At 46.8% G+C, this 26,754-nt stretch overlaps 1 protein-coding gene across 1 annotated transcript in view; it reads right to left on the bottom strand.

Annotated features, from left to right (window-relative positions):
• The window catches only part of LOC141172721 (indolethylamine N-methyltransferase-like), a 39,257-nt gene extending 12,733 nt beyond the window's left edge, over positions 1-26,524 (bottom strand). The window contains exon 1 of the mRNA XM_073657187.1: positions 26,319-26,524. Coding sequence (XP_073513288.1) covers positions 26,319-26,469 — 151 coding nt within the window. The 5' untranslated portion in view covers positions 26,470-26,524. The remainder of the gene's footprint in view (positions 1-26,318) is intronic.
• Between the last annotated feature and the right edge of the window lie 230 nt (positions 26,525-26,754).

Raw genomic sequence — 26,754 nt, 5'->3', positions numbered from 1 at the left:
TCCATCAGGTTGCAAACTGAATATATTTTTTTCTGCATCTACATCTGAAAAAATATTGGGCTTCTAGCTGTGTGGGACTTGTTCTATTAATCCATCTATACAGACCTCCATCAGGTTGCAAACTGAATATATATTTTTTTGCATCTACCTCTGAAAAAATATTGGGCTTCTAGCTGTGTGTGGGACTTGTTGTATTAGTCCATCTATACTGACCTCCATCAGGTTGCAAACTGAATATATTTTTTTCTGCATCTACCTCTGAAAAAATATTGGGCCTTCTAGCAGTGTGTGGGACTTTCTCTATTAGTCCATCTATACTGACCTCCATCAGGTTGCAAATTCAAAATAATTTTTTGTCTGCATCTAGCTCTGAAAAAATATTGGGCTTCTAGCTGCGTGTGGGACTTGTTGTATTAGTCCATCTATACTGACCTCCATCAGGTTGCAAATTAAAAATAATTTTTATCTGCATCTACAGTACCTCTGAAAAAATATTTGGGCTTCTAGCTGTGTGTAGGACTTGTTCTATTAGTCCATCTATACTGACCTCCATCAGGTTGCAATTTGAATATAATTTTTATCTGCATCTAGCTCTGAAAAAATATTTGGCCTTCTAGCAGTATGTGGGACTTTCTCTATTAGTCCATCTATACTGACCTCCATCAGGTTGCAAATTAAAAATAATTTTTATCTGCATCTACCTCTGAAAAAATTTTTGGGCTTCTAGCAGTGTGTGGGACTCATTGTATTAGGCCATCTATACCAAGCTCCACCAGCTTTGAAATTAATAATAATTTTTAGCTGCATCTAGCCCTGAAAATAATTTTTCCCAATAGTGGTAGCAATAGAAATATGGGGTGCGCGCCTGGCTAACAAAAATATACGCTTCATAACACAAAACACCAGCCTAGCGCACTACATTAATAAGATGGCATCATCGTCTCTCCCAGTGCTAGGCCTACTACGCAGGCTAGTATTCCTGTGCCTAAAACACAATGTATGGGTCCGCGCTAGCCACTATGCTGAGGGGTATAAAGCTGCTGCTAACGCTTTATAACATTTCAATTGGCAGATTTTCACAGAGCTCTTCCACAACGCCCACCCATCGGGCAACAGTTGCCCACCCTCCCTATGGGATCTAGTGGCGAATAGTTGATGCCATTAATCAGAGCGTCAGTTGCCCCGTCAATGTGGCAAGCATACGGTAAGGCATGGGAAGAGTGGACACGACTAGTAGCAGGCAGACGGGTTGACCAATGTGAACAAGCCAGATCACAAGTCACCATAGAATTTCTCCACCAGCTAATGATGAGGGGCATATCAGGGGCGTCAGCGCAGCGGTGTCTGACCGGAGTAGCATTTCACTTCCAACTACTGAATTGGGGAGATGTGACAAAGATTCATCATCAGACAATCCATAAAAGGGTGGAAAAGGGGTCAGCCAAGTCAGGAATGTAGACGTCCCGTCCCGTGTCACTAAAACTGATTTCTCACATCTTATCCCTAACACCATTAACATGACACTCACAATTTGAAGCAACACTAATGTCTACTGCATTTGTGATCGCCTTCTTCGGGGCGCTATGTATAAGCGAATTAGTCCCTCAATCCAAAATTACCACCAGTGGACGCTTATTACACCAGGAAGTAGTCATAGCCAATAATGCAATACATGTACGCATACACCAATCGAAAACGGTTCCAGCGGGCAGGGGTACTTGGGTACTTCTACAACCCACAAACGGTACACTGAGTCGGGTAACAATGGTAAAAACATATCTAACCATCAGATCACAAAGTAATTTCTTCGTATCACACATTGATGGAACGCCATTATCAAGATACCTGTTCCAAGCTATATTTAATAAATGCATAACATCGGCAGGGAACCACCCCAAAGATTACGGGACACACTCATTCCGCATAGGTGCGGCCACGGAAGCAGTAGAGCAGGACTGTCAGAAATGGAAGTTCAGAGGATAGGGAGATGGCGATCCACATGTTTGGCGAGATACATAAGACCGGACTTGTTATCCTAACATGGTTTGTTTCTTTTACAGGTGACGCTAAGCCAACAGTGTGAGTGATAGGCCACTCGTATATATATTGGGCACAAAAAAGGGCGAAAGTCCGCCCAGGCGGGAGGAAATTAGAGTTTCATAACACATATTTCAACTGGAGAGGTATTAGAGGCCTGCTATGGCCACAGGTACTAATGGAGGTAATCAAGGTAGGGAGAGAGGCAAGAGGTCCGGTCATCTTTGTTATACAGGCCAGGGGAAACAACCTAGGTCATCACAAGAGCGCATAACTAATGGCAATAATGAAACTAGACACTGAGCGCTTCAGAGAATTTTTCACAAAATTAGCTATAGTATGGTCAGAGATTGTGCCGATAGCGGTATGGCAAGGTGCGCGAGACATCACGGCCATCGAATGGACAAGGCGGGTAATAAATATTCGGATGGCAAAATTTAGAAGAGACAGAGGCGGTGTAGTGATACGACACCGACAACTGGAAGGAGATAAAGCAGGCCTCATACTGCCCGACGGTGTTCACTTAATAGATATTGGACTGGACATATTCCTGTCAGGACTCCAGGACGGAGTGGAACAAGCGTTAAGAGTGATGGGTGGGGGTCAGAGTCCTGCATACGAGTATGCTGGATCCTCCGTGGCCTGGAAATAGAAAGGACATGTTGGAGAGTTACACTTGTTGGCCAACTTGCCGGAGTGGGGACCCAGGGCATGCTGCAACAAGCTGAATTATTTTAGAAATAAAATGCCTTTCTAATGGAATGAGTATAAAGAGTTAATAAAGCTGTGACCGATCCTCACCCATCCAGTTGTAAGAGTTACATTATTGGGTTGTCCATGAAAGGGGGGCGGTAGGGGGGCTGAGCATCTGGGTTTGGTTGGGGGTCCCCACAGTCTGCCTAGGCTAGATTAATTTAAAAATTCTTATTAGATACACAGGCGGTGCAGCTTGCTTCGCAGCTGGGCTACTACGCCCAAAGTATTGCCTAGGCTAGATGCAGTTAAAAATTCTACGCTGACTAGCAGACACTGAAGATTTGGAGCAGACCTCTGAGTAAACAGCTCTTCAGACTCAACCATCTGTGTTACCCCAAGCCATAGTGTATGTAGTTTCTTACAGTTAAAAGGGGGGGGTGCGACCCAACCCACCTGGAATTGACGATGCCAACGTCACGTAAGACACAGCAAGGGGACTCCCAAAATTGTGGCACAGACACCACTTAACCCTAGAACGCATACCTGTGGCCTTGCAGGCCCACCCAGTTAATTGTTTTCTATTTTCTGCAAGATTGCTTTAGTTAGAATTTTGAAACTCTAGGTATTCTTCATGTATATAGTTGTTTGTCATTTGAGTTTGAGTTATTCCATGTTATTTGCACATGGGCCTAAAGTGCCCCAGGTATGTGAAAGTGTAAATTTTTATGGTCATGCGTTCTAGGGTTAAGTGGCATCAATTGCCCCACTGTTGCTTAAAACGGTTGGTGAGGTGATTTTACCAAATCCCCAAGCTTTTAGTCTCCCAAGGATGACACAGGGGTAGAAATGTCCTTGCGAATCCATGATTTGATCATCTTTATGAACGTGAGTCTGTCTACATTCTCAGTGGACAGCCGCGTGCGCTTATCTGTCAGCACACCACCAGCAGAGAGAACGCTGACTGCATGGCATGACAAGATATCCAAGGTGTGAGTGGCGAGCTCCGGCGATTTTTCAAGATTGGAATACCAAAATGAGCAAGGGTCCAGTGACACAGTCATGGCTTCGATGTTCACTTGGAGATTCTCCTGTACCATCCTCTCTAGGCATTGACTATGTGTCAGACTTCTTGTCTCCTGTGGCCTTGCAAAGGATGGTCTAAAAGAGTGGTGAAACGATTCCACAAAATTGCTGTTACCAGCAGATACTGTGTTACTGTTACTGTTTGAGTGATGAAGACTCGACAGTCCCACCGTTGGCAAGTTAGAACTGTGAGATTCACTACGTGCACCACTGGTGTTTTGTGGAAAAGCACATGTAAGATTCTGCAACAGATACTCCTGCATTCGTCAATACCTTTTTATGGCAGGAATTATTTCGGCAAATATACTTTTGTACCGGGGATCTAAGAGTGTGGCAACCCAGTAGTCGGGATTACTTCGAATTCTGACAATCCGGGGGTCATGTTGCAGGTAGTGCAGCAAGAAGGCACTCATGTGTCTTGCGCATCCAGAAGGACCAAGTCCTTGTTGTGTTGGTAGCGAGGTAAGAATCATGCTTCCTTCCTCTGCCCTCTCCCTCCAACCTCGCACAACAGAAATGTGATCAAGGTCTCCCTCATCTGATGAGTCTTCCATGCCCATTGCCAGTTCGTCCTCCACTTCTTCCTCGGCTCCTGCACCTTCCTCAACAGTTTGGCTGCTACCATGCGCCCTGGTTAATCCCTCTCCCCCACCCTCTCATGCCTGCCGCCTTGGTGCTGCCAACCGTCTGGACCTTGGAGATGTTATCCCTTCCGCATACGACTCCTCCTCTACTTCCTCCACCTCCTCTTGTCCCACCACCTGACTCCGAATTCTGTTTAACATGTGCTCCAGCATTTAAATCACCGTAATAGTCATGCTGATAATGGCATCGTCAGCACTAAACATCTTTGTCGCCATTTCAAGACTGTGCAGAAGGGTGAATAGGTCCCTGATCTGAGACCACTCCTCCAGCGTGATTTGCCCCACCTCTGGATCTCGTTGGCCCAGGCTATACGTCAGAACGTATTGCACCAGGGCTTGTCGGTGCTGCCACAGTCGCTGCAACATGTGCAGAGTTGAATTCCACCGTGTCGGCACATCGCATTTCAGCCGGTGAACTGGCAGGCCCAACGACTTCTGTAGAGATGTAAGTCGTTGAACTGCGGGATGCGAACGGCGTAAGTGAGCACACAGCGACCGTGCACTCTGCAGAAGGCCATCTAGTCCGGGATAGTGGGCTAAAAATTGCTGGACAACCAGGTTCAACACGTGAGCCATACAAGGCACGTGTGTGACATTGCCCCGGCGAAGTGCCGCACCCAGGTTTGCAGCATTGTCGCACATGGCCTTCCCTGGTTGCAGGTCCAGTGGAGACAACCTTTCATGAAACTGGGTCTCCAGAGCTGACCAAAACTCCTCAGCTGTGTGACTCACATTTTCCAGACATTTCAAAGTAAACACTAATGCGTTGAGCCCTGCTGCCAGCATAGTAAGGAGGTGTGCAGGATTCCTTCTGCGCAGTTAGAAAGCAGGTGGCATTACCAGACAGGCTTTGGGTGCAGGTGGAGGACCGAGAGGAGGTTGAGGAGGCAGAAGCAGTGGAGGAAGTTCGAGATAAAGAGGATTAACACACAACTCGTGGGGACGGTAAGACTTGGACAGCAGCCCCTTGTCCTGCTTTCACCATAGTTACCCAGTGCCCAGTCAGCGACATGTAATGCCCCTGTCCATGCCTACTCATTCAAGTGTCTGTGGTGAAATGCACCCTGTCACACACAGAGTTTCTCAAAGAAGCAGTGATGTTGTGTGCGACATGCTGGTGGAGCGCAGGCACACCTTTCTTTGAGAAGTAGTGCCGACTGGGCATCTGGTACTGGGGCACTGTGACGGACATAAGGTCTTGAAAATCCTCTGTGTCCTCCAGGTGGAAAGGCAGCATTTCTGTAGCCAAGAGCTTGCAGATGGTGAAATTCAACCTCTTAGCTTTCTCATGGCTAGGAGGAAATGGTCTTTTACTTTTCCACATCTGAGGGACCGAGGGCTGGCTGTTGTGCTTAGACGGTGTTGAGTAGGGTGTCCCCGGCAACTGCCGGTCTGTGAGGAAGATGCAGGCGGACATGTTAGGTTGCCTTGATCCAAAGGTGGTGCTCTCGATGTCGGAGAGCGCTCAACACTAGCAGGTGTTTCCACTTCCCAATGAACTGACGACCTGCCAATCACACTGGCTGTTGCGGGTAAAGAGGTGGCAGGTCTGCGTCCAAAAACATGGGTGACTGCTGTCCCCCCAGTCACAGAGGATGAAGAGGCTGCGGATGCACAAGATGGGGCAGACGGTGGTTGGCCCAGCAGGCTAGGCCACATTGTAGCACAGTGAGCTTCCCACTGCAACTTATGCTTCATATCCATGTGACGGTACATGCATGAGGTACTCAAACTATGTATTTTTTGGCCTCTACTTAGCTTTTGCTGACAAATATTACAGATAACACGAGTTGGGTCATCCTTATCGATCTGAATAAATGCCCAGGCTATGCAAGGCTTAGAGCCCATGTGACCTGAAGAGCCACTACGACTTGTGGTCAGAGGCAGAGTTGTGGTTGAGGATGCAGTTGTTGACGTGCTTCCAGTACTCCGTCTCTGTTCAGGAAGGCGCAACCTAACCTCGTCGTCAATAGCATCTGTGATGCCCCGCTGCGCTTGGTATCACAGATCCTACAAGAGTGCATTGATGGAATCCTCCACAAGAAGCCCCCATAAACATTCACACATCTCCACCTTCCACCTCAGACCAGCAGAGGGAGCCCGTTAGGGATATAAATAGGGAAGCTGGAGCTAGGCAGTTCAGTTCCTCTGAAGAGTTCCTGCAGTAGAGAAGCCTAAGAGAGGTCAGTCTGCAGTGGAGCTCAGTCTAGTCTAGAGAACGCAGTTAATAGTTCAGCAGTGGAGCACGAGGCTCCTGCTTGCTAGATTCAGGGAGCCCAGATAGAGCTTAAGGTGTGCCGGTGCCGTAAGATCAGTGAAGCGCGGCAAGCTGCCATTAGTGTGTATAGCCTAGTGAGGGCCCGAGTAGGCCGAAGGCGAGTGGCGAGTTAGTACATAAGGGGCAGAGGAGCTTAACCAGCTCACCCCGAAGCATTTACCGGACACAGGATCCGAGCTTACCGGTATCTCTATGACCCAGTAAGGCATAACCGGAATCCCTGGAGAACTACAAGTCCCAGGATCGCTAAGGTGCTGATATGTAACAGAGCCAGGAGACGCTTAGGCCCCGCATACTGGGAGCGTGAACTCCAAGAGAAGGCCCTACCACAAGGTCAGCCAGCGCAGGACAGAGACAAAGTTAGGCCTAGCTCCAGGCAGGTCAGAAACTTACTACGCAGAGGCAAGAAACAGGAGGCCTACACCCGCTCATTGGGGAGGATCCTGATATGCACCCTTCACCCTACAGTGCTCCGGGATGTGCCTGAATTTCCACCAGTAAAAGGTACTGAAGTGACTACCGTGTCCGTTCCCGTTCTTGCTCTGACCCAGCTGGGTCTCGCCTGTCCTGCATTCCCCCTGCATACGCTGCCCTGAGACCTAGCTCCACCTGTGGGAAGCTATACCATCGAGCTGCCTTATCACCGGCCTCAGTGGACTGCTGCAGCGCTGGTGCTTGTCACCAGATACCACAGGTGGCGTCATGAACTCTTATAAAATTAACAATTATCCACCCTTTTAAAGAGAGACCCCAGGGTACGGGCCAGGGAGCCGACCACCGCGACATCCCCAAGGCCAGGCAAATGCCCGGGTACCGAGTCATCCCCATCCCCAGGGCTAGTCACATCCTCCTCCACCTCCTCTGCTGACCTCATCGACTGTCTGACTGTGGGTTGACAGTAAGTGGGATCTCCAACCTCGTCATCATCACCCTGTGTGCTATCACACCCGTCGCCCTCAGAGCCAACCTCTTCCTGCCCTGACCGAAAAGTCAAGTTGTCGCTCCAATCAGGTATTTGAGTCTCATCATCGTCTTCATCATTGTCTCCACCAACAGGAGTTACAGTTTGGGAACAAGGGTCTACATTATGCTCAGAACCTTCTTCATCTGGTCCTGGATCCAACTTATAAAGATTCTGGGCATCGGATCAGATCATTTCCTCATCTGGATTAACAGAAGCTCTGGAGCAGACCTCCGTTTCCCAGGCTATAGTACGAGTAAACAGCTGGGCAGACTCAGCCATCTGTGTTACCCCATACTCAGACGGGCAGCTGGAGACTTGGGAGCTGTGAGGAAGCAAGTGCGATTGGGGTGACACCTCTGAGGACTGGAGTATTTGTGATGTTGAAATTGAGGTGATGGAGAGCCCACTTGAAGGAGCACTTGATATCCGTTGAAGCACCTGCTGTTTTTGTGCCTCATCTAGAATTTGTAGCGATGGGCGTGTCCGTAAGAATGGGATCGTATCACATTGTCCACGAAAAGAAGTCGACATCTTAGTTTGGCTGGAAGATGGTCTTTCTTCTGCAGATGTTACTCCCCCCCCCCACCGTGGGGGGCCTCGACCCACCGGTGGACAGGCACCAGTATTGGGATAGGGGGGCTGGCCGTCAGGGTCCACCGCGGCTCTGGCACAAACCCAGCGACACAGAGGTGGCACAGGCAGGAACGGACTGGCCGTGTCGGCTTCTCACTTTTTGGATTTTAGAAGGGCATGACATGCCTATATCTGTGTCTCCCCCTCCTTTTACTCCTCCACCTCTTTTCTTTTCGCATGACTATATGTACTTGTCACTTTTCCATGTGTTAGTTGTGTCTTCTGAGCAGTTTGTCAGCTTTTGGACACCTTTGAAGGTGTTTTCTATGTGTTTCTATGTGTTTTTGTTTGCCTGCCATTGGTTTTAACGGTGTTCGAAGGTGTTCGACGAACAGTTCGACGAACAGTTCGGCGAACACACGGGTGTTCGACGAACCGAACCGAACTCGAACACTACGGGGGTGGCTCAACACTAAAAGCGACACCTCCTCCTCGTTTATCAAGTCTGTTTCTTGCAAATAAGTTGTATCCTTTTAGCCTTGTATTCCAATCATGTGTATCGTTCTACCAAGTTTCAGTGATTCCAATGACATCATATTTCTTTTTCTGCGTTAATAGTTCCAATTCTCCTTGTTTGTTGCCCATGCTTTGTACATTTCTATAAAAACATTTTAGTTTGTGATTGGTTTGTCTTCCTCCCATATTTTTATTATTTAGATTTTTTTTGTCTTTGTTGTTCCTTTCCACTTCCAGTAGCAGAGATCTCAATAGTATTTGTCAGTTGTATAGCTTTTTCTGGCCTTTTGCTTCCCTTCCCACATTGTTCTAGTTTAAAGCTCTCCTGATGAGTGTAGCAAGGCGACTTCCAAATACACGTTTTCCAGTCTTCGTAAGGTGCACCTGACTAGCCCAGGGGATGAGGATGACTCGGTACCCGGGCCTTTGCCTGGCCTTTGGGGATGTCGTGGTGGTCGGCTCCCAGGCCTGTACCCTAGGGTCAGCTTTAAAAAGGGGATTGTTTGTTAAGTTTATGAAAGTTCGTGACGCCACCTGTGGTTTCTGGTGAGAATCACCAGCGCTGCGACAGTCCACAGAGGCCGGTGATAAGGCAGCTCGATGGTATAGCTTCCCACAGGTGGAGCTAGGTCTCAGGGCAGCATACGGAAAGGGAATGCAGGACAAGCGAGACCCAGCCGGGTCAGAGCAAGAACGGGGATGGACACGATAGTCAATTCAGTACCTTTTACTGATGGAAATTCAGGCACATCCCGGAGCACTGTAGGGTGAAGGGTGCATATCAGGATCCTCCCCAATGAGCGGGTGTAGGGCCTCCTGTTTCTTGCCTCTGCGTAGTAAGTTTCTGACCTGCCTGGAGCTAGGCCTAACTTTATCTCTGTCCTGCACCGGCTGACGTTGTGGTAGGGCCTTCTCTTGGAGTGCACGTTCCCAGCTTACGGGGCCTATGTGTCTCCGGGCTCTGTTACGTATCAGCTCGCTTGTGAACCTGGGACCTGTAGTTCTCCAGGGATTCTGGTTATGCCTTACTGGGTCATAGAGATCCAGGTAAGCTCGGACCCGGTGTCCGGTATATGTTACGGGGTGAGCTGGGTAAGCGCCTCTGCCCCCACTGCTACTCACTTTCCACTCGCCATCGGGCACGCTCAGGTCCTCACTAGGCTACTCACACTAACGGCAGCTTGCCGGGCTTCACCAATCTTATGGCGCAGGCACACCTTAAGCTCACTATTCTGAGCTACAACTGAGTCTTAGTCTGGATGAGCTCCACTGCAGGATAGCAACTGCAGGAGCTGGAGCAGGCTCTGTCCTCTGAGGTAACTCTTCTCAGAGAAACTGCTGAATCACTCTGTACTCTAAACTAGTCTGAACTACCTAGCTCCACCTTCCCTATTTATATTCCTAATGGGCTCCCTCTGCTGGTCTGAGGTGGAAGGTGGAGATGTGTGAATGTTTATGGGGGCCTCTTGTGGAGGAATCCATCAATGCACTCTTCTAGGATCAGTGATACCAAGCGCACCTGGGCGTCACATTCCCCCCTAGCAAAGCTCAGCACTCCCGGGCTGAAGTACATTTTAAAACAACAATAGTAAACATGAACAATGCAATAACAATTTTCCCTTTATGGGAGGCACATTTCTTAAACGTTGCATAACAATATAACCAAATACAAAGTGTCCTCAGAATTCAAGTCTCTTGTGGTGAGGTTCCCAGGCAGGATGTCCATCTCACAGGGTAGAGTACTTGGTGGTTTTGAGGGACCTGTCCCAAACCCTCAACGTAGGCCCTGGGGTGGCTGCAGGGCATGGAGATCCTGAGTTGGACTTCCAGTAGAGCCACTCCAGACAGGTTTTCCTTCTGGAGTCACCTAAAGGGGCACTCCAGGGAGTGCAATTATATACAAAAGCAGTTTTTGGGCTGCACATAGTCCTCAGCCACGCAGTTCTTAGGTAAACAATAAAGGAAGTCATTAGTGAAAACACAAAATAATATACATATGCATGAAAACACACAATAATGCAGTACATTACAATTTAATACCCCAGGGGTAACTATCTACATTTGTCAGAAGTTTAGCTATCTTACTGATTATATCTGACAGGGGGTTTACCTCTAGTACTACATCTTGTTCTTCGTAGTGCAGTGGTCTGTGTGGTATTAGAGTCTGCATTGTCAGTTACCCTACCAGTTCTACGTGTGACTAAGTTGTAAAACTGCCTTAACCTCTCTCTGGGACTAGCAAGTTCACCATTGGCTGGGCCCTCTGGCTCTTCTCCTGCCGGGGATCCTTCGTCTGGGGATTCTTCTTGAGCTGGCTCTTCTGCAGCACTTACAGGTTCTACTTGCTGTGTGGAGTCTTCTGGCTGTTCTAAGAATTGGAGTACTGGGATGATTACTGCTCCTCCTATTTGAGGCCAATCTGCCGGGAAATCTCCTAAGTCAGTGTGTATCACTGCTTCTTTAGGTTCCTCTGTGATAACGAGAGTCACTTCTTGGGGTTTCAGTAGATCTGGACACAACTTTAGGTGATCCCTGGATACTGTTGCTGACGTTTTCCCTCCATCTCTACTAATTATGCAAGTCTTCTTATTATCAAATCTTGACTGTAACACAGTGTAAAGTTCTCTCTCCCACTGGTCATCAAGTTTGTGGTTTCTTCTTTTCCTTTTCAATACTACTTCACCAGGTGTGAAGGGTTCTGTGGGCTCGTTTTTGTTGTAGTGCGCCTCCTGATTATCTCTCACCCGAGTGAGACTGTCCTCGACACAGGCCTGTACTCTCCGGTACTGCTCCTGTCTGGTCTTGTCCCAGTCCTCAGTGGTCATATCAGCTTCAGGCTCAACAACACCAAGATCCAGATCCATGGGCAGCTTTCCTGACCTTGCCCGCATGAGATATGCCGGAGTGCAATTGGTGGAACTTATTGGTATATGATTATACAGATCTACTACGTCAGGTAGTAGGTCTGGCCACGGATTTCTCTCCTCAAGTGGTATGGTCTTTAGCAGGTCGATGATGATGTTGTTCATCTTTTCGCAGAGACCATTGGTTTGTGGATGGTACGGTGTAGTTCTTATCTTCTTACACCCGTAGAGATGGCAGAACTCCTTGAACAACTCAGCCTCAAAGGCCGGGCCTTGGTCCATCAGCACCTGCTCAGGATAACCATGGGGTCTACAGAAATACGCTTGGAACGTCTTTGCTGCTGTCTCTGCCGTCAGGTCTTTGACGGGGGCTACCACCAGGAAACGTGAGTAGTGATCCACAATGGTCAGAGCATAAGAGTATCCTGACCTGCTGGGGGACAGCTTGACATAGTCCAGGGCCACGATCTCCAGGGGTCGAGTCATCTTGATGGGTTGCAGGGGTGCTTTCTGGCTGCTGTAGTCTTTTCTTCTGAGGCTACAGGGTCCACAGTCTCGGCACCACCGCTCAATGGAGCTGCGCATCCCTACCCAGTTGAATCAACACTTCAGCAGGGTCTCTAGCTTTTTCCAGCCAAAGTGCCCCGCCTGATCGTGGTAGGCCTCTAGCACCATTTGGATGTCTGTCTTGGGGACCACTATCTGCCATACCATCTCATGGGTTTTTGGATTGACGTACCTCTGGCACAGCTTCTCACGGTAGATAAACAGCCGGCTTCTCTCGTTCCACTGCTGCTTTGCTTGCAGAGACGCTTCTTTTTCCAGGGAGGAACCTTCTTGGGTTATCAGCTCCTTAATGTGGCTGACAACCAGGTCACTGTCCTGGGTCTCTTTCCAGCTGTGGTGAGGCAGGGGGTTAAACATCGTTCCACGCTGCCTCCTGGAGCTCGTTGCTCGTGGATAATCCCATTCCAGTGAAAGGCAGGTAGCTCAATCTCTTCCAGGTCATCCACTTCTTCTTCTGTGTCTGACTGGTGAGGCATCCTGGACAGGGCATCGGCGTTGGCGTTCTTGTGGCCAGCCCGGTATTTAATTGTAAATTGGTAGTTTGACAGCCGAGCCATCCATCATTGTTCCAGTGCTCCTAGCTTAGCTGTTTCAAGATGGGTCAAGGGGTTGTTATCAGTGAAGGCAGTGAACTTACTGGAGGCTACATAGTGCTTGAACCTTTCAGTGATGGCTCAGACCAAGGCCAGGAACTCCAACTTAAAGCTGCTATAGTTCTCTGGGTTTCTCTCGGTCGGGCAGAGCTTCCTGCTTGCATATGCGATCGCTTTCTCTTGGCTATTCTGCTTCTGACTTAAGACAGCTCCCAGTCCTTCGTTGCTGGCATCAGTATACAGCAGGAACGGTTGGCTGTAGTCAGGGTAGGCTAGGATCTCATCGCCTGTCAGGATCTCCTTCATCTCCTGAAATGACTCGGCTTGCTCCTTACCCCAGTGGAATGGGGGATTTCTGCCTTTGGCGGACTGCCCTACCAGGAGGTCTTGAAGAGGAGCTGATTTCTTGGTGTAGTCTTTTACAAACCTCCGGTAGTATCCTACTAGTCCCAAGAACTGACGCACCTCTTTAAGGTTCTTCGGCTCCGGCCACTTCTGGATGGCAGTGACCTTCTCCGGGTCTGGTGCTACCCCTTCCGGACTGATAATGTGCCCCAGGTACTGTACCTTTCTCTTGAGCAGGTGGCACTTTGAGGGCTTCAACTTCATCCCGTACCGGGACAGTGACTCAAATACCTCTGCTAGGTGCTTCAAGTGGTCCTCATACGTTTTGGAGTACACTATCACGTCATCCAGGTATAGTATCACAGTCTCGAAGTTGTGGAGTCCCAGGCAGCACTCCATCCATCTCTGGAACATTCCAGGGGCACTGCAGAGTCTAAACAGCATACTGTTGAACTCGCAGAGTCCTATTGGGGTATTGAAGGCCGTCTTCTACCGATCCTCCTCAGCCACAGCTATTTGCCAGTACCCACTAGTGAGGTCAAGGGTGGAAAAGTAATTTGCAGACTTTAAGGCAGCTAGGGACTCCTCTATGCGTGGTAAAGGGTATGCATCTTTATGTGTAATGCAATTTACTTATCAGTAATCTACACACATTCTCATGCCCCCGTCCTTTTTCCTAACTAGCACTAGGGGAGCTGCCCAGGGACTACAACTATCCCTTACTACCCCCGCCTTTCTCATGTCGTGCAACATTTCCTTAGCCTTCTGGTAGTGTGCTGGTGGTATAGGCCTGTAACGTTCTTTGATGGGTGGATGGTCACCTGTGGGGATATGGTGTTGAACCCCCTTAATCCTCCCGAAGTCAAGTGGATGTTTACTGAACACCTGCGCGTATTCTTGAACCACCCGGTGTACGCCCTGTTTCTGATGGGCAGGAGTGGTGTCTGTCCCAACATGGAGCTGTTGACACCAATCCTTCACCTGGGTTGCAGGGTCATCATCCTCCACTTCGTCTGGTGAGGTTAATGACTCCGCCTTGTTAATGCAGTTGTTATTTACAGCATGTAATTTGGCAACAGTGGCATAACGTGGCAATCTGACCTCATCTTCCCCACAGTTGAGAAGACGGACGGGCACCCTCCCATTGCGTACATCTACCACTCCTCTGGCGGTTAAGAGCGTGGGTCTGTGCTCGGAGCAAAGGGGTTCTACTACCGCCTGGTAGCTATGTCCTCTAAGACCTATAGCAGCTCTACACCAGATAAGCATTTCACTCATTGGGGGATCACAATGGGTATGGGGTCCATCACCCGCATATTACCGATTTCACCATCTGTTAACCTTACTTGCTGTTGGTACATCAGGACTCGGATCTCCTTCTGCAACGCCCTCCTCTGTCCTGGTCTGGCAGTGTCAGCTATCTGTTGGAGCAAGAACACAACTTCTCCCAAACAGTTACCAACAATGTTAGTGCCTAGTACCATATACGGATTGGTATCATCAGGATTAGTCTCTACTACAATTAATCCCTGGTCCTTCAGCTCCACTCTCCCCACTTTTACTGTCACATTCTTAACCCCGATTAGGTTAAGGGGGAGTCCATTTGAGGCATAAACAGAAAGATTTGGAGCTGGCGGGCTTAGGCCGTCCATGGACCAGAACCTCTTGTAGAGGACATCAGGCATTATGGTTACCTGAGATCCTGTGTCCAGCAGAGCGTGCGTCGGGATGCCGTCCAGCACAATGGACAGGAAAGGTCTTCCTCTGACGAACCTGTTGTACCAGTCTGATGGGCCTGGGGTGTTTACTCCTGGGTGTCGGCCCTCGGCCCCAGGGTTTTCTCGTTTAAAGGACAATTCTGGGCGGTGTGTCTGGTCTTGCGGCAGCGGTAGCAGGTAGGGTCCTTCTGTGGATGGCGCTAGTCACTGATCCTCGTAGAGGGTGGTGTTGTCCTCCTCCTCCTTCGCATCCAGAGGACATCCTCAGGGCTATCGGCTAACAGGATTTTCCCTCCTTCCTCGGGCTCCGTCCGCAGCTGCAGAGCACTCAGCACAGTGGTCAGGGTTTTGCTCAACTGGCACACTTCAGAGCGCAAACTGTCCAGCTCTCTAGGGGACGTTACTGGAACCTTGGCTTCAGCAGCCACCGGGGAAAAGGTGGGTGTAGCAGGCACTGGGGTAGCCCCACCCTGGTAACATTGGATGGCATTTGTTTCAAGGGGCTGCAGTCCTTTTATAGCCATGTCCTTAAGATTGTCAAAGGTGGCATCTGGATGGTCTAATGACCACCAACGAACAGTCCTGCTCTCCTCTGGAGACCTCAGTCCCCGGACAAACTGTTCCTTCAGCATTTTGTTTTCATTTTCGATGCTGGTCAGACTAACCTGTTTCAGAGCCCGCAGGGCCCCTTGTAGACGCCAGGCATAGTCCCGAACATGGTCCTCCGGCTGTTGGGAACAGTTGTAGAACCTCGTCCGGAGGTCCGCCTCAGTATGATCCTCAAAAACAGTCTGTAGCTTTTTAAAGATTGCGGACACTGACTCCTGGTCTGCGGCTGACCATGTTTCCACTTCCCGTTACGCAGCACCAGTCAGTTGTCCCAATACAACAGCGGCCCTCTGCTTGCCTGTCATAGAGTACATGTCTAAGATACCGCATATCTTCCGTTTGAATCCAGACAGGGTATCTGGTTTGCCGTTGTACTGTGGGAAAGACTGTGTTCCCACAAGCCTAAATGGCAACATCTCCACAGCTAGCAATTTGGCAAAGTGCGAGTTTAGTATTTGTGCCTGTGGGTACGTGGCTGGGTATTTACGCTCTCTTTCCAAGCTATCAGGCACGGACAATTGGATGCTTTGCTGAGACAAGGAAGTGGATTTGGTTGATGTTTGCTGTGTGTGAGCAACCCCAGCTTGTGGGCAGGAGGTATGAGAACCTGCTTCCTGAACAGCAGATTCTGAAGGACATAGCCCAGGCGACTTGGCATTGGTTTGACCAGCAGATGCAGATTTTATACCATGTGTTCCTCCCACCTACTGGGGTGCTTGGCTGCCATGTGGTTTTGCATACTGATGATGCTCAGGTTGCCTTTACCCTGGCCTCTGCCAACTTGGTATGGCATATGCTACAGACTACAATGTTTTTCTCTGAAGGACTTTCAGAAAAAAAATCTACACAGCAGCTTAACGCCCCTTTGTCCTGACTTGGCAAACACAGCAGGGTTTCTCTTGGGAACAGTTGACTCAGTTCTCACTCTGAGCAAACCACGACCCCTTGGTGTCTGTGTTGGTGCTACATATCCATCTTCCTCTGTGTTGCTGTCCTGGCTATGCATGCCAACGGTCCAGGTAGGATCAGTGGACTCATCATGAACAACCTTGTCTTCCATCTCATCCTCCTTCCCAGTTGACAAATTAGGCTGACCTGATGGCAACTATGATAAAGTAATAATAGAACAGCATCCATCCAGGGTGATGAATATAAATCTATTGTTTATTCCACCATAAAGATGACACAACATTTCGACCACATATTGGTCTCTGTCAAGTATGCTAATACATGTACAAGGCCTGGTTTTATAGTGTGTCTTAGGACACAACCCTAATTAACACCAAAAACCGCCCACAAACATTAAAATTTAATCCATAGTATATATTCATCACAATTTCATACAATAATAATTCTGTATATAAATATACAACATTATTAAAAACATATCATGGTATTCATTATAATAGCAAATCCAATACAAATATTAATGAACATATGTAAATACTCATCAATATATTATTCAATACCATAAATATTCAAACAACAGGTAACCTATGGGAGCAGCAAAACACAAAAACACACCAAATAAGGACATATCAGTCTCATTACGTCCAACCCCTGATATCAATATTCAAAAATAAACCTGCACTTGAAAAAACTCCACTCTCCTGCCCTCAAAAGTCCATCCGCCATTCCAGCCCATCCCGGAAATCACGGGCATCACCCTGGATGGACGCTGTTCTATTATTACTTTATCCCTGATGTGTTCCAAATGGGTTTCTTGGCTTTGAAACGGGCATCCTTGGCATGTCAGTGCTGTCAGCTACTTCTCTTGGTCTGGAATGATATCAACTGTGTCTCATCATCATCAGCCTCCACCTCTGGAGACAGTAAATGATGTTCCTCCAAGTGGCTTTCTTCTAGCCGTAGTTCCTCAAATACTTGAGCATCAACACATGCCACCTCCTCTTGTCCCTCTTCAATGCTGCATGATGATAGGTCAGAGAAAACCAAAGGATACGTACCAAATAGGTCCTCGGAGTGGTCAGGCTTGTCTCCTGTGACTGATAATGGCGGGAGGATGGAGAACCAGCTTCAGGATTGGATGGGCCAGCCTTCTGTGTATCCACAGTAGACTGTGTGGTCGTAGAAGATTTGTTGCTTCTTGACAAATGCGTAGAGGCCTTGTCTGCTATCCAAGACAGAATCTGCTCTCGCTCTTCTGGCTTCCAAACACGTTTACGTTCCAGACCAGGAAATTTTACAAGGAACAAAATGGAAGCATCAAGCTTCTTCTGACATGACACAGACTGAGTGCCTTCTCACGCACCACTGACAACACCACATCCACGCCCCTGCCCCTTAACAACAGGCTTTTTTGGCATTTTGGGTTTTGTTGACAGATTTTCAGATGTTGATGGCACAAGCCGAGCTAGCTGTCACAGCCAAAATAGTCAGTCAACCATGACTCAGCCCATAGAGCTAATTTTTACAAACCCTATGCACATAGTGCAGTGGACAAATCTGGAATGTACAGTGGTCCTACCAAACTAATATTTGTCACTGGAGGCCCTTGTCAAAAGTTGTGCCACATTGTGACTGAGATAGGGGATACATATTCAATAGAAATTTACGCTGACTGTTGATGACTGACTGCTAGTCCTCTGAAAACTAGAATTGAGGGCCACAACTACTACAGTACTCCATCGTAGATAATATTTGTCAAAGGAGGCCCTTGTCATGGAATATTCCTGCACCTATGACACAGCCCCCTGGAGTAATTTTTGGAAATACAATGCACATTCTGCACTGGACCAAGTAGTACAGTATCAATAAGTCTTCTCTTGCTATATAATCTGGGGAATATTGACATTCAAAATCTCTGAGCCATTTGGAGAAGCTTCTCCAACCCATCCTGGAGGGGGGCACCATATATCCTTTGTCCATTGACTTGCACAAGTGAGATATTTGAGCTCGTCATCCAGTTGACTAGTGCAGCTTTATTTTTCCAGTTCACAGAGTTCAGCCACACTCACTGCTACCTTCTAGTACTCCTTGTCTCTTGGCCTTTTTCTCTGTAGTCTCTGCCCTTAAATGAGTTAAATAATAAAGTGAGGACCCTACAATATGCATAAATGAGGGCACTCTCAAATGTACACAAGAGGGACCTCCAAAATTTCTAGAGGAAGGCACTTCAAAATGTATGTTACAGGGTCACACGAATGTTCTCACAAAACTCAGCTTTCCTGCCTACTGCAGGGCCTCTGAACATTTGAATTTAGGGCCACAGTATCACATAGTGGTGGAGGAGGAAGAGGAAGAGGAGGGTCAAGCCCAACGCTACAATGGGCACATTGTAAACTGCTATGGAATATGTATTCCACTATCTGAGTGTCAATGATGGAGGGACCGCCCAAATATCTAAGTAACAGCTGTCCCTCGAAAATGCATGTTACAGAGCCACCTGAGGCCTCTCAGGTCAAAGATCAACATACTTACTGGTGTGTTCTAGCTGTGCTTGTAAAGTGCTGGGAATAGCCAACTAAAAGTGATATATGACAGAGGGACCTACAAAATGTATAAGTCAGGGCCTTCCCAATTGTAAAAGGCGAAAAAAAGCCACAACAGTATGTGTGAACAAACGCTAAAAGGGATATTTTTTTGGTTTCTCTGGTTTATTTAGCCTTATATACAAGTGATTATGCAGGAAAAACTGTTTCTTAACCTTTTTGGCCTGTTAAATGCAATTTAGGTTAGGTTTGGTAGTTTTTCTTGTGTATCTGTAAAAGTGGCGTAATACTGCGACAAACTTATTCCCAGAAACCATATGTGAGTCAGAAATGCATGCAGGCATATTCTCCAGGCTCTGCCCATTCTGTTTCATCGCTTTCCCATTCAATTCAGCCTTTTCCTCAGGCCCCCAGACCCCTTTGTAGGGTCCAGCATAAAATTGTTCGCATTTCCCATTGACTTACATTGCACTCGCTATTCGGAACGAATACGCGATTATTACAAAGTACTCGTTACGAGTAAAGCGTTTACGAATATTACGGTACACGCTCATCACTATCTTCTATGTCTAAGTGTCCTCGAGAGATGAGCGTTGTTCGACTAGAACTGTTCGCCAATCTCAAATTCGAGCTGTTTTGGGCGGTGTTCGAGTTGTTCGACGAACCCGAACGATTTGCAAAAAATTCGGCTGTTCGAGGTTATGTTCGATAACTGTTCGTGCACCAAAAGCGTGTCCGGCATGTCTGGCGCTATTTAGAGCACCAATCATGCAGGGATTGTCTGCCACTCACTGTAATGCCACAGCCATGGTGGTTGTGGCATTACAGTGATTGCCCAAATCGATGGGAACAGTGCTCACAGTGAAACATGAAAAGCCGGCAATTCAGCAGCGGCATACACCGGTACCCGACAATTTAGAACCGAAAGAATAGAGCTTCACACATAGATTAGATAGATAGAAACATGTCAGTCACACATATAAGAAGCACAGTGACAGTGTTGGTTACTGTACTTGTCATTTAGTGTAAAGGATTTATCAAAAAAAATAATAGTGTTTTCATGCACCGTCTCTTTAAAAAAGCCGGCCGGCAATTCAGCAGCGGTACCCGACAATTTATAACAGACAGAATAGAGCTTCACACATAGATTAGATAGATAGAAACATGTCAGTCACATATATATGAAGTACAGTGACAGTGTTGCTTACTGTACTTGTCATTTAGTGTAAAGGATTTATTTAAAAAAATATTAGTGTTTTCATGCACCGTCTCTTTAAAAAAGCCGGCCGGCAATTCAGCATCTGTACCCGACAATTTAGAATAGAAGGAATAGAGAATCACACATAGATTAGATAGATAGAAACATGTCAGTCACATATATATGAAGTACAGTGACAGTGTTGATTACTGTACTTGTCATTTAGTGTTAAAATAAAGGATTTATTTTAAAAAAAATTGGCGTGGGGATCCCCATAATTTTAGGCTCTAGCGGAGGTTAAGCAGACGGCTGGGGCAGATGTTTGAAGCCTGGGAAGGGGGTAATACCCACGGAGCTTCCCAGGCTACTAATATCAGCCCCCAGCGGAATACCTAGCCTTTACTAGCTATTAAAATGGGGGACCCCCCAAAAAAATGACGTGGGGTCCCCCCTATTTTAATAGCTAGCAAAGGCTAGGCAGACAGCTGGGGGCTGATATTAATAGCCCAGGAAGGGTTCCATGAATATTGGCCCCCTCCCAGGCTAGAAACACCAGCCGTCAGCCGCCCCAGAAATGGCGCATCCTTAGGATGCGCCAATTCTGGCACTTAGCCTCGCTCTTCCCACTGCCCTGTAGCGGTGGCAGTGGGGTAATAGGGTTGGGGTTGATGTCAGCTTATAATGCCAGCTGACATCAAGCCCAGGTTAGTAATGGAGAGGCGTCTATAAGACACCCCCATTACTAACCCCATAGTCAAAGTTAAAAGAAAACACAAACACCCAGAATAAAGTCCTTTAATTGAAATAAAGACACAATTCTTTAATGTTCTAAATTAAACTCTACTTACCATCACGCCCATTCCAGCTGAAGCCAACGATCTCCTGCAATAAAAGAAAAATAATAAAGCAACATCATCCTTACCTTTCCATGGTTCCCACGACAGCTTCAGCTCTGCTACATCGAGATAACAGGCTGGACCGCAGCAGAACGCTGCCATCCAGCCTGTCATCCCGCAGACACTGAGAAGCCAGGCTTGCTTGCGCTCTGCAGTGTCTGGCTGTGACGGCATCCAGATGAGCCGAGGTCATGTCCAATGAACTCGGCGCACCTCATGCACGTCACTGACAGCGTGGAAGAATTCTCCTGCACTCAGCACTTCAGCGTGAGAATTCTCCCACGCTGTCAGTGACGTACATGAGGTCAGCTGAGTTCATTGGACATGAATGAGCTCACCTCATGCACGTCACTGACAGCGTGGGAAAATTCTCCTGCACTCAGCGCTTCAGCGTGAGAATTTTCCCACGCTGTCAGTGACGTGCATGAGGTGAGCTCATTCATGTCCAATGAACTCAGCTGACCTCATGTACGTCACTGACAGCGTGGGAGAATTTTCACGCTGAAGTGCTGAGTGCAGGAGAATTCTCCCACGCTGTCAGTGACGTGCATGAGGTGAGCCGAGTTCATTGGACATGACCTCGGCTCATCTTTATGTCGTCACAGCGAGACACTGAGGAGCGCAAGCATGCCTGCGCTTCTCAGTGTCTGCGGGATGACAGGCTGGATGGCAGCTTTCTGCTGCGGTCCAGCCTGTCATCTCGATGTAGCAGAGCTGAAGCTGTCGTGGGAACCATGGAAAGGTAAGGATGATGTTGCTTTATTATTTTACTTTTATTGCAGGAGATCGTTGGCTTCAGCTGGAATGGGCGTGACGGTAAGTATGGTTTAATTTAGAACAATAAAGAATTGTGTGTTTATTTCAATTAAAGGACTTTATTCTGGGTGTTGTGTTTTTTTAAATACTTTACTAGAAATTCATGGTGGTCATGTCTAATATTGGCGTGACCCCATGAATTTTGGGCTTAGGGCCAGCTGATAATGCCAAGCTGGCCTTAACCCCTTTATTACCCAGTGAGCCACCGCACCAGGGCCCTGGATGAGTTGGGTACAGCGCCAGAAGATGGCGCTTCTATGAACGCGCCATTTTCTGGGGCGGCTGCGGACTGCAATTTGCAGCGGGTGGGGCCCAGAAAGCTTGGGCCTCCCTGCGCTGCGGATTCCAGCTCCCAGCTGCCTAGTTGTACCTGGCTGGGCACAAAAATAGGGCGAAGCCCCACGCATTTTTTTTAAAAATTATTTCATGAAATTCATGGAATAATTAAGAATAAAAGGGCTTCCCTATATTGTTGTGTCCAACCAGGTACAAATAGGCAGCTGGTGGTTGGGGGCAGCCCGTCCCTGCCTGCTGTACCTGGCTGGACACAAATATAGTGCGAAGCCCCACGTCAATTTTTTTTTAATTATTTCATGAAATAATTTTTTTAAAAAAGGGCTTCCCTACATTGTTGTGTCTGGCCAGGTACAAATAGGCAGCTGGTGGTTGGGGGAGCCCGTTCCTGCCTGCTGTACCTGACTGGACACAAATATAGGGCGAAGTCCCACGTCAATTTTTTTTAAATTATTTCAGGAAATTCATGAAATAATGAAAAAAAAATTGATGTGGGGCTTCGCCCTATATTTGTGTCCAGTCAGTTACAGCAGGCAGGAACGGACTGCTCCCAACCACCAGCTGCCTATTTGTACCTAGCCGGACACAACAATATAGGGAAGCCCTTTTTTTCTTAATTATTCCATGAATTTCATGAATTTAAAAAAAAAATACGTGGAGCTTCGCCCTATTTTTGTGTCCAGCCAGGTACAACTAGGCAGCTGGGGGCTGGAATCTGCAGCGCAGGGAGGCCCAAGCTTTCTGGGCCCCACCCGCTGCAAATTGCAGTCCGCAGCCGCCCCGGAAAATGGCGCGTTCATAGAAGCGCCATCTTCTGGCGCTGTACCCAACTCATCCAGGGCCCTGGTGCGGTGGCTCACTGGGTAATAAAGGGGTTAGGGCCAGCTTGGTATTATCAGCTGGCCCTAAGCCTGAAATTCATGGGGTCACGCCAATATTAGACATGACCACCATGAATTTCTAGTAAAGTATTTAAAAAAAACACAAACACCCAGAAAAAAGTCCTTTAATTGAAATAAACACACAATTCTTTATTGTTCTAAATTAAACCATACTTACCGCCACGCCCATTCCAGCTGAAGCCAACGATCTCCTGCAATAAAAATAAAATAATAAAGCAACATCATCCTTACCTTTCCATGGCTCCCACGACAGCTTCAGCTCTGCTACATCGAGATGACAGGCTGGACCGCAGCAGAACGCTGCCATCCAGCCTGTCATCCCGCAGACACTGAGAAGCGCAGGCATGCTTGCGCTACTCAGTGTCTGGCTGTGACGGCATCCAGATGAGCCGAGGTCATGTCCAATGAACTCGGCGCACCTCATGCACGTCACTGACAGCGTGGGAAAATTCTCACGCTGAAGCGCTGAGTGCAGGAGAATTTTCCCACGCTGTCAGTGACGTACATGAGGTGAGCCGAGTTCATTGTCGGCTCATCTGGATGCCGTCACAGTCAGACACTGAGGAGCGCAAGCATGCCTGCGCTTCTCAGTGTGTGCGGCATGGCAAGCTGGATGGCAGCGTTCTGCTGCGGTCCAGCCTGTCATCTCGATGTAGCAGAGCTGAAGCTGTCCTGGAAACCATGGAAAGGTAAGGATGAGGTTGCTTTATTATTTTTCTTTTATTGCAGGAGATCGTTGGCTTCAGCTGGAATGGGCGTGATGTTAAGTATGGTTTAATTTAGAACAATAAAGAATTGTGTCTTTATTTCAATTAAAGGACTTTATTCTGGGTGTTTGTGTTTTCTTTTAACTTTGACTATGGGGTTAGTAATGGGGGTGTCTTATAGACGCCTCTCCATTACTAACCTGGGCTTGATGTCAGCTGGCATTATAAGCTGACATCAACCCCAACCCTATTACCCCCTGCCACCGCACCAGGGCAGCGTGGAAGAGCGAGGCTAAGTGCCAGAATTGGCGCATCCTATGGATGCGCCATTTCTGGGGCGGCTGACGGCTGGTGTTTCTAGCCTGGGAGGGGGCCAATATTCATGGCTCCCTTCCTGGGCTATTAATATCAGCCCCCAGCTGTCTGCCTAGCCTTTGCTAGCTATTAAATTAGGGGGGACCCCACGTCATTTTTTTGGGGGGGGTCCTCCATTTTAATAGCTAGTAAAGGCTAGGTATTCAGCTGGGGGCTGATATTAGTAGCCTGGGAAGCTCCGTGGGTATTACCCCCTTCCCAGGCTTCAAACATCTGCCCCAGCCGTCTGCTTAACCTCCGCTAGAGACTAAAATTACGGGGATCCCCACGCTAATTTTTTTTTTAATAAATCCTTTATTTTAATACTAAATGACAAGTACAGTAACCAACACTATCACTGTACTTATTATATATGTGACTGACATGTTTCTATCTATCTAATCTATGTGTGAAGCTCTATTCTGTCTGTTATAAATTGTCGGGTACAGATGCTGAATTGCCGGCCGGCTTTTTTAAAGAGACGGTGCATGAAAACACTATTATTTTTTTTTATAAATCCTTTACACTAAGTGACAATTACAGTAAGCAACACTGTCACTGTACTTCGTATATATGTGGCTGACATGTTTCTATCTATCTAATCTATATGTGATTCTCTATTCCTTCTATTCTAAATTGTCGGGTACAGATGCTGAATTGCCGCCGGCTTTTTTAAAGAGACGGTGCATGAAAACACTATTATTTTTTTTAATAAATCCTTTGCAGTAAATGACAAGTACAGTAAGCAACACTGTCACAGTACTTCATATATATGTGACTGACATGTTTCTATCTATCTAATCTATGTGTGAAGCTCTATTCTGTCTGTTATAAATTGTCGGGTACCGCTGCTGAATTGCCGGCCGGCTTTTTTAAAGAGACGGTGCACGAAAACACTATTATATTTTTTTATAAATCCTTTACACTAAATGACAAGTACAGTAAGCAACACTGTCACTGTACTTCATATATATGTGACTGACATGTTTCTATCTATCTAATCTATGTGTGATGCTCTATTCTCTCATGTCTAAATTGTCGGGTACCGGTGTATGCCGCTGCTGAATTGCCGGCCGGCTTTTTTAAAGAAAGCGTCTTCTGAGCAGTTTGTCAGCTTTTGGACACCTTTGAAGGTGTTTTCTATGTGTTCCTATGTGTTTTTGTTTGCCTGCCATTGGTTTTAACGGTGTTCGACGGTGTTCTAAGGTGTTCGACGAACAGTTCGACGAACAGTTCCTCGAACATCCCGGTGTTCGACGAACCGAACCGAACCCGAACACTACGGGGGTGGCTCAACACTAGTGTCCTCCTCTAGTAGGCATACACTGCTGATAATTATGTATGGCAGTGCGCACGTTCACACTGCCATCACCATTACAGTCTATGGCCCCGTTGGCGCATATGTCTGTACCTAACGGGTGCCAGAACGCAATGTGGAAGTACCCTAAGAAAAAATAAAATAAAATATATACAGTATATAGCTATAGGTTTAGCCTTGAATATGTGAAAGTTTGTTATGAATTCCTTGCCAAACATTTACTTTTTACTTTTATTCACAAGAAACCCTTACTCTGCATCATTTTCTACATTGCTTAAGCATCATTGAGAGGTCTGATATTGCTTTATAAGGCGGCATTTGCTTTCTGATAATACCTCATCCACTTTGCTGATGCAGTAATTCACTGGAGACTTTTTTTCACCTGAAAAACCTGGATGGAAAATTGTCATAGTATCTGCCCCATGAAAATATGTCCCCCCAAAGATGTTCTACTTTGAAATATCCATGCTTGTTATACAGGTTCCTTGACAAGAAGTTGAAAAACCTTCAAAAAGTCTTCACAGGCATCGACTACATTTTGTGGCAAACCCTGGCAATAAGTGTTCAGTTTACATGCACTGAAGTCACATGGAAATTGTTGTTTTGCCCTTTTACTGTAAATCAGTGGGTCATCTTTAGTGATGAGCAAAGTTTTCGAAACTTGAGTTCATTGGTTTGCTTGAATTTGGCCATAAGATTTGAACTGCATCAAAATTATTAGAATTGAATTGAATGATTCTTGTCATGCTCTTATCTTAGTCTAATTAAAAAGGAAAAAGAAAAACGAATACTCCTATTCCCACTCTCCTCATCCATAACTACAAGTAGAGTAAGGACAGTAGGTTTTTAGTAAAAGCGTGAAAAAAGATTGATTAAATATCAGAAGACACATACCCTCTATGAAAGTTTTTCTTAGATTTTCAATAGGAAATTTCAAGAAATCCTGTTCAAATACCATGTCTGGTCTATCTGATAGATAATCCTCCAAATGTTGCCTGGAATCAAAGCCATCTTTATGATAGAGCTTATAGTCTTTGGAATCCATCGTCTAATCTTGTATCAGACATAATGATTCTCTGTAAACTCAAGCCCTTTATTTAATTACTAAAAATCCATTTGAAATTTTAATAAGTTAGTAAGCATTACTTATCACATCACGAGTTGTTTTCCTGAGTCAGTCACGGGAATGCGTTTTAATAAATGTACAGTACATGGAACAACGTTAATATTTCAATAGTGAAAAAAAACAGTTTTATTGTAAGAGAAACAAATAGGAAAAAAAATGTGTATATTTGTCACTCTGCAATGGCTCCTCTAAAAAAACATAAGA

This window comes from Phyllobates terribilis, unplaced genomic scaffold (genome assembly GCF_046119375.1).
Source record: "Phyllobates terribilis strain yellow unplaced genomic scaffold, ASM4611937v1 Scaffold_12__6_contigs__length_324123572, whole genome shotgun sequence".
Classification (NCBI taxonomy): domain Eukaryota; kingdom Metazoa; phylum Chordata; class Amphibia; order Anura; family Dendrobatidae; genus Phyllobates; species Phyllobates terribilis.
This window is presented reverse-complemented; position numbering and strand designations above follow the sequence as displayed.